This window comes from Chionomys nivalis, chromosome 4 (genome assembly GCF_950005125.1).
Source record: "Chionomys nivalis chromosome 4, mChiNiv1.1, whole genome shotgun sequence".
Taxonomy (NCBI): Eukaryota; Metazoa; Chordata; class Mammalia; order Rodentia; family Cricetidae; genus Chionomys; species Chionomys nivalis.
Window position 1 is genome coordinate 41,812,323 of NC_080089.1, and position 13,437 is coordinate 41,825,759.

General features: G+C 38.3%; 1 protein-coding gene across 3 annotated transcripts in view; it reads right to left on the minus strand.

Moving 5' to 3' along the window:
• Arhgef12 (Rho guanine nucleotide exchange factor 12) overlaps positions 1–13,437 on the minus strand; it is a 133,127-nt gene that overhangs the window by 40,264 nt on the left and 79,426 nt on the right. For all 3 annotated transcript variants that reach the window (XM_057766453.1, XM_057766451.1, XM_057766452.1), the window contains 6 exons: positions 13,027–13,205; positions 11,758–11,835; positions 11,460–11,579; positions 9,432–9,572; positions 3,491–3,565; positions 1,258–1,350 (listed from right to left, as the gene is read on the minus strand). In XM_057766453.1, coding sequence (XP_057622436.1) covers positions 1,258–1,350; positions 3,491–3,565; positions 9,432–9,572; positions 11,460–11,579; positions 11,758–11,835; positions 13,027–13,205 — 686 coding nt within the window. The remainder of the gene's footprint in view (positions 1–1,257; positions 1,351–3,490; positions 3,566–9,431; positions 9,573–11,459; positions 11,580–11,757; positions 11,836–13,026; positions 13,206–13,437) is intronic.

A 13,437-nucleotide genomic window follows, 5' to 3' on the forward strand; every position in this document is an offset into this window, starting at 1 on the left:
ACAGTGTGAGGAGAAAACCAACCCCCAAAAGATTTCTCTGACCTATATTTGTGTGGTGTGTCATATGTACACGTGTGAATACACATTTCCACATGCATACACAACACTAAATAAATCCTAAATAAAATTAAAAGGTGATAATATGCCATGACTGGTTGGGGGTCATTCTAGTAATGCAAGGCCAGTTCAATACTCTAATACTAATCAGCACAATCTGTCTTATTAAGACAGTAAATCAGAAAAAAAAAAACAATAAAAATAAGTCATCCTAAGTCATTCAACACAATTCAACATCCAGTCAAGATTTAAAGAAGGAAAGAAAGAAGAAAACTCTCGTTAAGCTAGGACTATTCTTCAACTTATGCCTCGTAGCCTAATCAGGAACATCTACAAAAACACCTGTCAGTCACATGCTTAAGCATAAAGGACTGAGCATTTTCAGCCTAAGAGGGCTTTCTAAGGCAAGGACGCCTCCAAAATGACTAGCCTCCTACAGAAGACCAGCCACACAATAAGGCAAGGACGAGAAACAAGAGATACAGAAAGTGATTGAAGGAAACAAAGCCACATCTCTAAGAAACAGTGTGAATGTTATATAAAGATTATGAAAGTATTTTTTGTTTTTTGTTTATTAAAATAAACTGAGACAGGATCTCATAATGTAGTCAGTACAGGTTAGATTCAAACTCGTGGTTCTCTTACCTCTTAGGGGCTCCAAAAACTTCCTTGAAAAAACTACTAAAGAGTAGGAATGGTAGTACACACCAGGAATCCCAGCACTTGGAGATGAAGAAACACAGATGAGGGGCTCAAAGCCATCCTCAGCTACACTGAGCGTTTCAGGACAGCCTGGGCTAAGGAGACACTGCCTCAAAAATCTTCCTAATATAAAAACTTCCTAAAAATATCCACTGAATTTAGCAAGACCACAGGGTAAAAGGACAAGAATTAGGCTAATCATATTCCTTCCATCAATGAATAACTGGAATTTGTAAAGTTTATTTTTAGGTATCATATTCAGTTACATCCCACCCCCAAAATAAAATTAAATATTCAAGTACTCATAAAACGACCTCTGCAGTCTGCAGAGGTGATTTCTACTATTCAAAACTAAAATAAGCAACTAATCCAAGTCATTTGTTTTTAAGATTTAGGCTTACATCATTAACAAGTTTTATTTCAACTTCCAAAGAATGTTTACCAAATCAGATATCTTAGAAAGTTGATAATTTAGCATTTTATCGCAAGAGACATTACCTGCTCATGTTCAGTACCAAAGTCATCATCCTCTGCTCCAATAATATGAGGTGCTCCACGGGTGGAGGGACTGCCGACGAGCGATTGTGTGTCCTGGTAACATCAGGGAAGAGCAACAGAAAAAAATGATCTTATGATCAAAGGCAAAGAAAGAATACAACCAAACTACTGGAAAGAAGAGGCTCACTGGGTCTGGTGGGCTGACACCTCTGAGTAAGACACAATGTAAAACAGACAAGCACACGGGTCACTTCATCAGTAAGGTCCATTTTATTATCTTCTTTGAAGTGCTTTATTTTCAAAGTATCTGTTCTCAGATGTTCAAAGTCAAATGTCCACAAGAGCACTGGCTGCTTTTGGGACAGCAAAACGGGGAGGAGGGGTCAACATTCCCTAGGACTAATAAACCATCTGTGCTCACTACACAACTTTGGTTTGTAACATTTTGGGTTTTTTGTTTTGTTTTGTTTTGTTTTTTTGGAGGCAGGGTTTCTCTGTAGCTTTGGAGTCTGTCCTGGAATTTGCTCCATAGACCAGTCTGGCCTTGAACCCACAAAGTTCCGCCTGTCTCTATTCCTTTCCGAGTGCTGGGATTAAAAGCGTGTGCCCCCACTGCCCAGCGAGTCCTAACATTTTTCATTCACACATGCTTATACCTTTTAATGAATAGACTTGAAACTGGGTTACATCTTTTTTTTTTGGTTTTTTGAGACAGGGTTTCTCTGTGGTTTTGGAGCCTGTCCTGGAACTAGCTCTTGTAGACCAGGCTGGTCTCAAACTCACAGAGATCCGCCTGCCTCTGCCTCCCAAGTGCTGGGATTAAAGGCGTGCGCCACCACCGCCCGGCATCTTTTTTCTTTTTTGTGATACTAGGAATAAAATACAGGGCCTTGGTCATTCTAGGGAAGGGTCCAATCCCTACTCAATCTCTACTTAAAAACTGCTTTTATTTTCTCTAACCTCAAATTTAAAAATTTTAAAAACTAAGTGAAACAATAGACATTTATTTTCAACAATGGTCAAATTTTCATTTTGTAACTTAACTGATGTCTCTTGACTACTCAGAACATGTTGCTAATAATATCACGAAATTCTGTTAAGTCTTTTACAATAAAACTTCAAGTACATTTATTAAAAACTAAAGTCATAGGGCTGGAAAGATGACTCAGCAGTTAATGAGTACTTTCTGTTCTTGCAGAGGATTTGGGTTGAGGTTTTGTATCCACATGGTGGCCTACAACCACCACCTCTAGGGGGTTCTTACGCCCTCTTCTGGCCATTTGCAGGCACTGCACATATGTTCACAGAAATACATGCAAGCAAAACACCGAAACATTTAAAATATCAAATAAAATCATAATGCCAAAGCATCCAGTTGTGAGTATGTAAAATCCAGGGCCACTGGGAACTCAGAAAGTAAATACATTTGACACACAGCCTAGAACTTGAGCGTGGAAAGGTGGAAGGATATACTGATACGACATCATACACATACACAATACAAATGAGTATTTTTAATCTTATTAAAGAGTTTGAAAATCCAGCAATTGCACGTCTAAGTAGATACCCAAAAGGGCTGGAAGTATCACAAAGGTACATGAGTGAGCACACACATGGGAGGGGTTTAAATTCCTTACGTCTATATATTACATTCTGCTTAATATATGCAGAGAGGATACAGGAGAAGAGTATTATTCAGTCCTAAAAGAGAAGACAATTCTGGCACATGCTCCAACAAGGACAAACTTGAAGTCTTCATGCTACTTGATATAAGTCAATCACAAAATAAAAAATATGATGCGATTCTGTTCCCATGAACAGGTCACGAAAACAGAAAGTATGGTGACTGCCAGGGCTGAAGACAGCAGACACAGGAATTGAACATTCAATGGGCACCAAATTTTAGTTGAGGAAGACAAAATACTCTGGAGACATAAAGTGGTGATAGTTGCAAAACAATATGAATATACTTGTTTTTATATTTTAAAAATAGTTAATAGTAAATTTTATAATATATTATGTCATAACAACACACTAATAATGCTATGAACTTCTTTCCTACTTATTCCAATCTTTCACAACTCCCTCCTGGAACAGCACCTGAATGAGACCTTCCTAGCTGCTCAGCTATGATGTACTTGCCAGCAGGTGCTCATGCTGTCTCACTCCCCAAACACGCAAACTGAGAAACAAAAAGCAAAGACAACACACATTGCACAGATGTCATACTCACAGTGTCCTGAATTCCTTCACTTTTCTCTGGGGTTTCCTCTAGATAAATTCTTTCTTTCAGACTATTCTTGGGACTCTAATGAAAAGAGAACACATACACACATGTACCAATTCATTTCAGTAAGCAACAAATGTAAGGGAGAAAGTTCTGCACTGCTGATGTGTATTTAAAACGAAGCATCCTTTATATAATACATGCCTGTTATTCTTATTCCTGCCTCTAGTCACTCACTTATTCTGTCAGCTTTTCCATTTAATACTGAAAATAATACAGGACCACTAAAACTGTTTCATCTAATCTCCAGCCTGGAAGCAACTTACCTTGTTCATGACTATGAACATATTCCATACCTCAAACTTATTATTTCAAATAAAACCCTAACTTTATCATCTTTCTTAGCCTATGCTTTATCAAACTATCTCTACCTCTCTCCCAGTGACCAAAATCAGATTATTCACATTAGTACTGATGGCTCACATTAACAACTGTAAGTTCAAAAATATTACAATTATAGTCATACAACCCTCACTGGTCAACTTCGGAATTTAAGAATTTGGACTTTCTGAAAAAAGTCAAGGAGAAGTGTTTATCCTGCAAGCAATGTAGCCATTCCCTCAAACAGAAATGTCCCTCCTGGGGGAAGAAAGGACTGAGGAGGCTCAGGAAACTCAGGAGAAATTTAGAGCACTCCGGTCTTTGTGTGAGGATAGTATCAGCAAAACCAAATTGCTAGAACACAGGCATAGCTCTTTGTGGTGTCACTGCTTGCAAGCCGTACAAAGGACTGCCACAACACAGGTTTCTTGAGTCATCAAGAAGGCAGGGGTAGGCTTATTTGGTGATGCAACCGCCTGAGTCACCCAATCGTCTGTAAGCAGACTCAATAAGCTGATTCACCAAGCAAGTCTCTGGCTTGCCTCTGCCTCTCTGTATGGGGTGACAGAAACAGTGTCCCCAGGAAAGTATCACAATGTTGCATTTTTACACAAGCTCCATTTTAGGGTGAACTAATCTTTCAGCTACTACATATAGAAAAGGAACAAACTATGCTTTTGAAAGACCTAACTAATCAAAGGATCTAGGCATTTTGACTCTAGAAGGGATGTAAAAACAAAATTATACAGCAGACTGATAGGGAACTTTATAATAAAAAAAAAAATCAATCCTTAACATCTTAAACAGCCACTTACCTCCTGGTGTGACAGGACAAGAGCATCTAGTACTACCTATGAATTGCTTCCACTAAACAATAATTACTAAACCTTAATCTGACCGAGACTCTAGCTCTAACTAGAAGTTTTCAGGAAACAAAGATAGGGGAACAAGTTATAAAATACCATGAGCCTGTCTCAAAAAACCAAAAAAAAAAACCATGAAAAGACAGTCAGAAAGTGGACTATTTAACTGGATATATGACCCAATTTATTTCAAACAAAATATATCAAGAAAAAGAAGTGAATGGAAGGGAGAGAAAAGAAAGAAGGTGATGAATTACATATCACCCAAAGGCTATAAAGACCTTGCTGGGATCTTGATTCAAATCAACAAACTAGAACTGGGGTTGTATTAATGAGGGACTCAAGCATCACAGTCCTGGGTTTGATACCCAGCATCACAAAACAAACCAAATAAACAAAATACAAACAGATCCTTGTAAGACAATTAGGGTAATCCAACTATATGTGAGAAAGTGTTAATTCATAAGGTTTGACAGTACTGAAGTTCTGTTTTAGAGTATCGCACCTCTTAAAGCCACATTAACGAAATAGTCTAAGATGTGAAGATCCAGAGTCACAGACAGCAATTTTGAGCTGAGACTGGATTATAAGGGTGTGATGGGGCTCATTTTACTTTCTCTCTACTTTTTTTTTTTTTGGTTTTTCGAGACAGGGTTTCTCTGTGGTTTTGGAGCCTGTCCTGGAACTAGCTCTTGTAGACCAGGCTGGTCTCGAACTCACAGAGATCCACCTGCCTCTGCCTCCCGAGTGCTGGGATTAAAGGCGTGCGCCACCACCGCCCGGCCCTTTCTCTCTACTTTTAAATACATCTGACAACTTTTTATCTTTACTAAAGGTTTATGACTAAAATACCTTCAAATAAGAAAATCATATAGCAAGATCATCTAGACCCAGAGTCTACCCATTTCAATGAACTTCTATACAGTTAAGCATTATGAAGAACTTTTCAAAATAATTCTTTTTGTTGTTGTTGTTGTTGTTGTTTTGAGACAGGGTTTCTCTGTGGTTTTGGAGCCTGTCCTGGAACTAGCTCTTGTAGACCAGGCTGGTCTCGAACTCACAGAGATCCGCCTGCCTCTGCCTCCCAAGTGTTGGGATTAAAGGCGTGCGCCACCACCACCCGGCCAAAATAATTTTTTTTAAAAAAAAAAATTAAAACAGGAAATTAGAAAGATGGCGCAGAGGTTAAGAGGGCTGGCTGTTCTTCCAGAGGACCTGAGTTCAATTTCTAGCAACCACATGGTAGCCCACTACCATCTTTAATGTGATCTGGTGCCCTCCTCTGGTGGGCAGGCATACATGATGCAGGCAGAACTGTATTCATAATAAATAAATAAATCTTTAAAAAAAGAAAGAAAACAGAAACAGATACTCTGAATTGCAGATGGCGTAAGTCACGTCCGAGGAAACTGGTTTGTGACATTCTTTTAAGCCTTCACCAAACTGAGCAATAGTGGGATTTTTAAAATCACAAGCACTAGCAGGAGATTATTTTATAAAACTGAGAAGAGGGTTGGGGAGACGACTCGGTGAGTGAAGTGCTTGTTCCATACCTATTCCACCAACCCAGCAGCCATGCAAAAGCTGAGCAAAGATGACTGTAACCCTGGTCCTAGGATGCAAGATAGACAGATCCTAGGAGCTCACTGGCTCACCAGGCGAACCAGCTGGTAAAATCCTGGTTCAGTGAAAGACTTGTCTCAAAAAATAAGATGGATGGCAATATGAGAAAGACCTGATTTCTGACTTTTTTGCACCCAAATGCACACGTGAATGTGTTCCCACCAGACAGACAAACACACAAACACACACACACACACACACAGAGAACAAATTTTACAAATCAAAAATGGTAACTCAGAAGACTAATCTCTCCAAACTTACTGTGGTACAGTTCAAAGGAATATGGATACTCATAAGCTGCTTTTAGTCTAAAACGTGTCAGTTTAAATTAAACAAATTTGTAGGAATTATACAAGTTTGCTATGTGTTCAGCTGGTAACTCTGAATTACGTTATTTCTCAGGGTTTTCACAATATTTATTTGTTTGTTTCTAGTTTCTTTATATAATGGTAGTACTACTTAAGATACTGTGAGAATAAAAAGAGTATCTCAAATCATTAGTATAATCTCTGGCACAGAGTAGGCATTCACTAAATGGTATCTGTTAACCATTCAACACACATCTTTTAAATGTCTACTAAGCCAGTCTCCTTTTCTTACAGACATCCTCCCCATCCCATTTCCATCTCTTTTTCCAAATTTGTTTCCTACACTGACATTTCTGATAGTGCTTCTTGGCTATGTATACATGATAAAGCCTAAATACTTTAGTGAAACATTTCACTATTTGTCCTGGCTAGAGTCATCTGAGAGGAAGAAACATCGATGGAGAAAATGCCTCCCTAAAATCAGGCTGCGGACGAGTCTACAGGGTATTTTCTTAACTGGTGATTGATAGGAGAGGGCCCAGGCCATTGTGGGTGGTGCCATTCCTGGGTTGGTAGTTTTGGGTTTTATAAGAGACCTGAGCAAGCAACAAGCAAGCCAGTAAAAAATACCCCACCCCTTCTATGGCCTCTGCATCAGCTCTTGCCTCCAGGTTCTGGCCTTTGAGTTCCTGGACTGACTTCCTTCAGTAATGAATGGTGATACAAAGTGTAAGCAAAATAAACTCTTTCTTCCCCAACTTGCCTTTTGGTCACAATGTTTCAACACAACAATAGCAATCCTAACTAGGACACTATTCATTCTAATTCTTACCAATTACATGTCAGAATTAATTTGTTGTAATGCCTAATCCTACACTCATCAATTAACTCCATTTTATAAAGCTGTATTTGAAAAGCACAGATTGTGACTGTAACATCTCCTTAAATACAAAATAAAATTCCAATTTTGCATCCATACCACTTGTTCTGAATGCCCACACGGTGGTTAACAGCAGATAATCATACAGAGGGCAGAGGAACAGTACAGCATCACAAACCAGAGGGCAGATAGACCTAAGCCGTGCTGCTAGGACAAGCAGAGGCAGCCCTCACACCTGCCTCCAATCTGTCTCATTTCATCTCTAGCCTTTCACTCACAGTCCTGATATTTTGGGTTGTTCTAACCTTCACTCTCTTAAAAAAAAAAAGTTTGTTCTCATGAATCACTACCTCTGTGTATATTTTTGAGGATCAGCCTTGTGTGTAGTGGAAGCAAATCATTTACTACATGGCTTCCCTTTGGCCTCAGATTTTTCTTTTGTAAAGTGACAGTAGCAATATTTCTTAAAGATGTTTTCAAAATTTAACTAATATAAAAATATTAATATTTACCATCATTGTAGTATAATACTTGAAAAATATTAGCTATAATTTTTCTTGAAGAATCAAACTTTTAAAAACCTTATCATAATCTTTTTTAAAAAAACTAATTTATTTTTATTTTACATTCATTGGTGTTTTTGCCTGCATTAATGTATGTCTATGTGAGAGTGTCAGAATCCCTGGAAATGGAGTTACAAACAGCTGTGAGCTGTGAGTACTGGGAATTGAACTCAGTTCTTAGGAAGAGCAGCCAGTGCTCTTAACTATTGAGCCATCTTTTCAGCCCCTATTGTCATCTTTCAAAAAGAAAAAACAAAAAGAAAAAAGTTCTCAAATTTTCCTTGCCTGACAAACCGAATCAGTAAGTCAAGCCTCAAAGGTAGCCTAGGTAATAGCTTAGACCACAGCTCTCAGTTCCTCATCTTTAACAATGCAGAAACATTACACTGTCCAGTACTCATGTGTACACAAGTCATGAGTTGCAGCACCTCTTCTACACACAGAGCACCCTAATGTGCTGTGCTTGTCTTAAAAAGTCACAACTCAATGACTTGATTCCTTTGCCCACAAACACAAAACACTACCCTCAGACTATGACCTCATCGTCCTTAGAGGAGATGATGATCTATTTCTACACCTATCAGCATATACTATATATAAAATAATGTTGCATAAGCAATGCTAATAGCCTTTTTCTTTTCTTTTTTGTTTTGGAGACAGTCTTACAATGAAGCCCTGGAAGGTCTGAAATTCTCCATGCAGACCAAGCTAGCCTTGAACTCACAGAGATTCTCCTGTTTCTGCCTTCCAAATGCTAGGATTAAAGTTTATGTGCTACCATGCTTGCCTGATTTAGCTTTTAATAGTCACGAAATTATGGCTCTATATCATACTCAATCTAACATGCTTTTTTATAAACAAATACCTGTATTCATCTGGTAATCTCTGTGTGAATCAGGACAAAGCTGTCGTAAACCCAGGCTAGTAGCTGGACTCTAACAGGATAAAGGCCGCTTCTCTTTGTCATGGCAAAGTGCCTCATGATTCAAGACTGAGTCATTCTGACCACAATTGGAATATTAACATGCTCTTAAAGATACTAACAGTTGGCCTCTCATTTGAGAAGAAAAGCACAGGCATTAGCTTCTCAATACACAAGCAGCCTGCTGGGAAATTCCATCCCTACAAGAAACACTTGGCAGTGAATGCCTAAGGGAAAAGTGACCTCTGGAATTAAAAGCTCACATTTAACAATGTTCAGAACTTTGCTCATCAAATTGCTGTATAAAAACCCTTACTATAAAAGATAACATTTTGAATGCACATAACTTAAGAAAGGGACTGTGAGGAGAATGCAAAAAAATACAGACTTAGATGATCAATGCTTACATCTGCATTGTCACTACTAGGCCGAGAAGCATCTCCACTGCTCCCATCAGTCCTGCACAGGCCATCTCCAGGATCTGCTTCTGCCTCGCTGACTGTTAGGGCATCACCTAATGGCCTAGAGGGTGCAATTACAGTACCGTCCTAAAAGAGATTAAAGAATTACACATAAACACAATCAAAGAAGAGAATGGTGATTACTGACTGCATTAGTAACAATACCTACTACACGGATGCAGCTAAAGGCTGGCTACTAATGGGACCAAAAATACTTAAGGTAAAAATACATAAAATAAAAAACAAGTAATTTTGAGTTTTAGAAACCTAAAATGAACAACCATAAAGATAGAGAAAGCAATATTTTAACATAGAATAAAAAATTCCAACAGCAAATAGCAGCATAAACATATGTACAATAGCATTAACTAAACTAAACTAATCTTTAGATTATCTGCCCATTAGTAAAGATTATTACACTACTTCTATTCAAATGCCTTCCACTGCTTCAGAATTTCATCAAATGTCTAATACTTGAATACACACTATTAAGGTAAATTACTGAAACTACATGTTTCTGTTCTTATTGAATAAATACATTATTTCTGTTCAATAATAAAAAACAAAGAATTCCTAATATAGTTCAGTGGTATAGCTTGACTAATATTCATGAGGCAACAAGTTCAATCCCCAGTATTACCAAATACGTATGTATGAGCATATGCATAGACATGTATGTCACACACAACACAAATACAGATACCAATACTAGAGCATAATAATCAAAATGAAAAAATATGTAATAAAAAGAACACTAACCAGGAGACCTGACATACCATGTCACCTTATCTATGTCATTTAACCAGTTTAAGACCTAGTTTTTCCAACAACAACTTAGTATTTTACTTTGAAATTAGCAAAAATAAATTATCTCAAAGAATTCTTGTCAGTTCTGTGAAGATATGACTTGTACCAACTCAAAAACAGTAACAACTCATCAGCTTTTACATATTTTAAGTAATTCTATAGGCATCTTCCTTTGAGATGAAGTACACAAAGCCCTGTGCATCTCAAATAAGAATGTTATAGGATGTCTGGCTAACATTAACCACAGGTCAATCACCTCCATAACTTACACCTTTACAGCAAGTTCTACTAAAACCTACTTTAAAATTACAATAAAAATTAGGGATATTAAGACCATAAATATGAAACTGGGAAAGGCGGGACATGCTCGTGACTCTAGCGCTCAGGAGGCTAAGGCTGTAGGATTGCTGTAAATTCAAGGCCAGCCTGGGCTACATAGCCAAGTGTGAGGCTAGTCAGGATAATACAGTAAGACCCTGCATCCATAAAGAAAAACAAAGAATATAAACATGGCTAGTTATGGTAAGAGCACATCAGTAATCCCAGCATTTGGAAGGATAAGGCAGGAAGGACTATAAAAGTTACATCTTGCCTATAAAAAAACACTACAAAGCAGTGGTGGTTCATGCCTTTAATCCCAGCACTCAGGAGACAGAGGCAGGAGAATCTCTGTGAGTTTGAGGCCAGCCCGGTCTACAGAGCTAGTTCTAAGACAGCCAAGGCTACACAAAGAAACCCTGTCTCGAATAACCAAATAGACTGGATAGATGGATGGATGGATGGATGGATGGATGGATGGATGGATGGATGGATGGATGGATGGATGGACAGATGGATCTCACATCCCTACGTAAAAACATATCAGTTTTCATTGTGACAAGGTAAACTACAGAAATGCAACTATTTTCAACTACACTTTTGTTTTGTCACATCAAAGCAAAAGTACTCAACCTTTTCTAAAAATTACAATGGAATAAAAGCAAGTAAACAACCACAAGTCCACATTTACTTTTGTTAATCATTGGGTCCATAACATCCTACATAGAACATCCTGTTATTCTAAGCTGGAAAAATCACTTTAAAAGGCAATTATGAAATTCTCTGACACATTCCCAGAAAAAAAAAATTCCTATAAACACTGGGCAGAACTTCCAGTAATGCCACTACCTGAGCAGAGCCTGTGGCTTTGGACAGCTGCTCCTGCAGCTGAGAAATGTGCTTCTTGGTCTCCTGGATCTCCTTGAGCAATCTTGGGGTACCTGTTCGGTTGTATTCTTCCTGCAGTAACTGAAAATTTTAAAGACATTTTAGAAATTAATTACTTAAGTCATGAAAATAGAGAAGGCCACTGCTAGCATAGCACTTGGTGGGACCAGTACAATCTTTTTGACTGAAAATGGAAAAACAGCAATTCTACAAGCACTCAGTTTCCTTGGCCTGAAAAGAATACATTCTAACTCCGTACCTGCAGCCGCTCCTGTTCTTTCTGCAACATTTTCCTCAGAATCTCTACTTTCTGGTTATGAACCACATTGTTTTCCTCCTACAAAAGGATAAGAATACAACACAAGGGAAATGAGGCTAAAACTGAAGGACAAGAGAGATGGTGTTCTGTGTCAGCTACAATCCTCAGTGTTCTCTAGGATTTTCTTACTCCTGGCACTTATGAATGAAGATGGCTTATTTCATTAAGAAAGTAGAGACACAGTTCTACCTCTTCATCTTGCCTTTACTAGACTATGTTCAAGAGAATATTAAATGTGGGTATTGGCTGGAAAACTGGATTTACAGAAGTACAAATCTGTTATTGCTACTTCTCTCAAGTGAGGCATTACTATCAATCCCCAGGACTGGTTCTAGTTTCCAGTCTAGCCTGCCCAAACTCTGAGACAACTCCCAATTCATTGCTCCTTGTTTTACAAATTCCGGTGTCTCCTTATAATCCTGCTATAATCACATCACTCTCCCATTCACAGCAGTGTTGAATGGATTCGCACTGCTTACTCAGTAACTTGTGAACTTGCTCAGCAACTGCAAATGCATAGGTGACCTCCTTTTGATAAGCCATCTCCCACCACGCACCTCCTTAACCGGCACAAGCTAAACAAAAGTCTTGCTTGTCTGACAGTACTGGTATTTTCCTGGCTCTCCAGCTAGGTTTATTCTGTGTCCTCCATTTCCTCTCCATGGTCACCACTGTTAGCCATTACAAAAGGCTAAATTCAAACACATTGATTCTGTGAAGACCTTTATCACAACTGGATACCCTTTGTCCTCACACAAACTAGCCTTTTTCTCTTATGCCTACATTCTGTCTCTTTTGGTTACTTAGAGTCTTAACCACAGTCAGTAAAGATTTATTAAACATCTCCAATATGTCAAGCAGTATTTCAGGCATTAGGGACAAAATAGTAAACAAAATAAACAAACTCCTATCTTCACAAAGCATACACTGTAAGATATCTAAAGTGTTTGAATATAAGCTAAAAAATATAATCATATATTTGTGAATAGTACATTGTTTTGCACATGGCAGATGTCTAATAGTTGTTCAACTAAATCTGCTACAACAACAATTATTCCAAATAACTATGTAGCTTCTATGTTAAACAGGTATTTCTTAGATTCTTGAATGGAAGCTTGCTAATCAATTTAATGCATCAAAATTCTTCATATAACAGCAAAGGCATCTTTATCTAATTGAGCATGTACTGAGATGATGTTCTGGTCTTACCCCCATGAGCACAGGACTAGTAATTCTCTCCATATTCCCAGCTGCTCCAGGGGAATGAGGGGATGCCATAATGGGAGACATATGTCCAGTGACTGAGGGTTCTACTTCAGAATCAGCAAGTGGAATCTGGGGCGACCCAGGTGGGCGTCCCTGGACAGTGAGAGCTACATAGGAACCAGCTGGAGGTGGGGAGGCGGGAGAAAAAGAAGAAAAGGAAAAATAACAGTGTTGAGAATCTTTTAAAAACTTTTTTCATTCTTTTTTTCTTTAACTGGGGTAGTGGAGATTGTACCAAGGGAATGTATGCTAATCAAGAGACTTACCCCTAAGCTAAATCCGTACCCTTTCAAAATACTTTTTATCTTGAGAGAGCCTCACTGAGTTGCCAAGACTAACCTTGAACTCATTCTG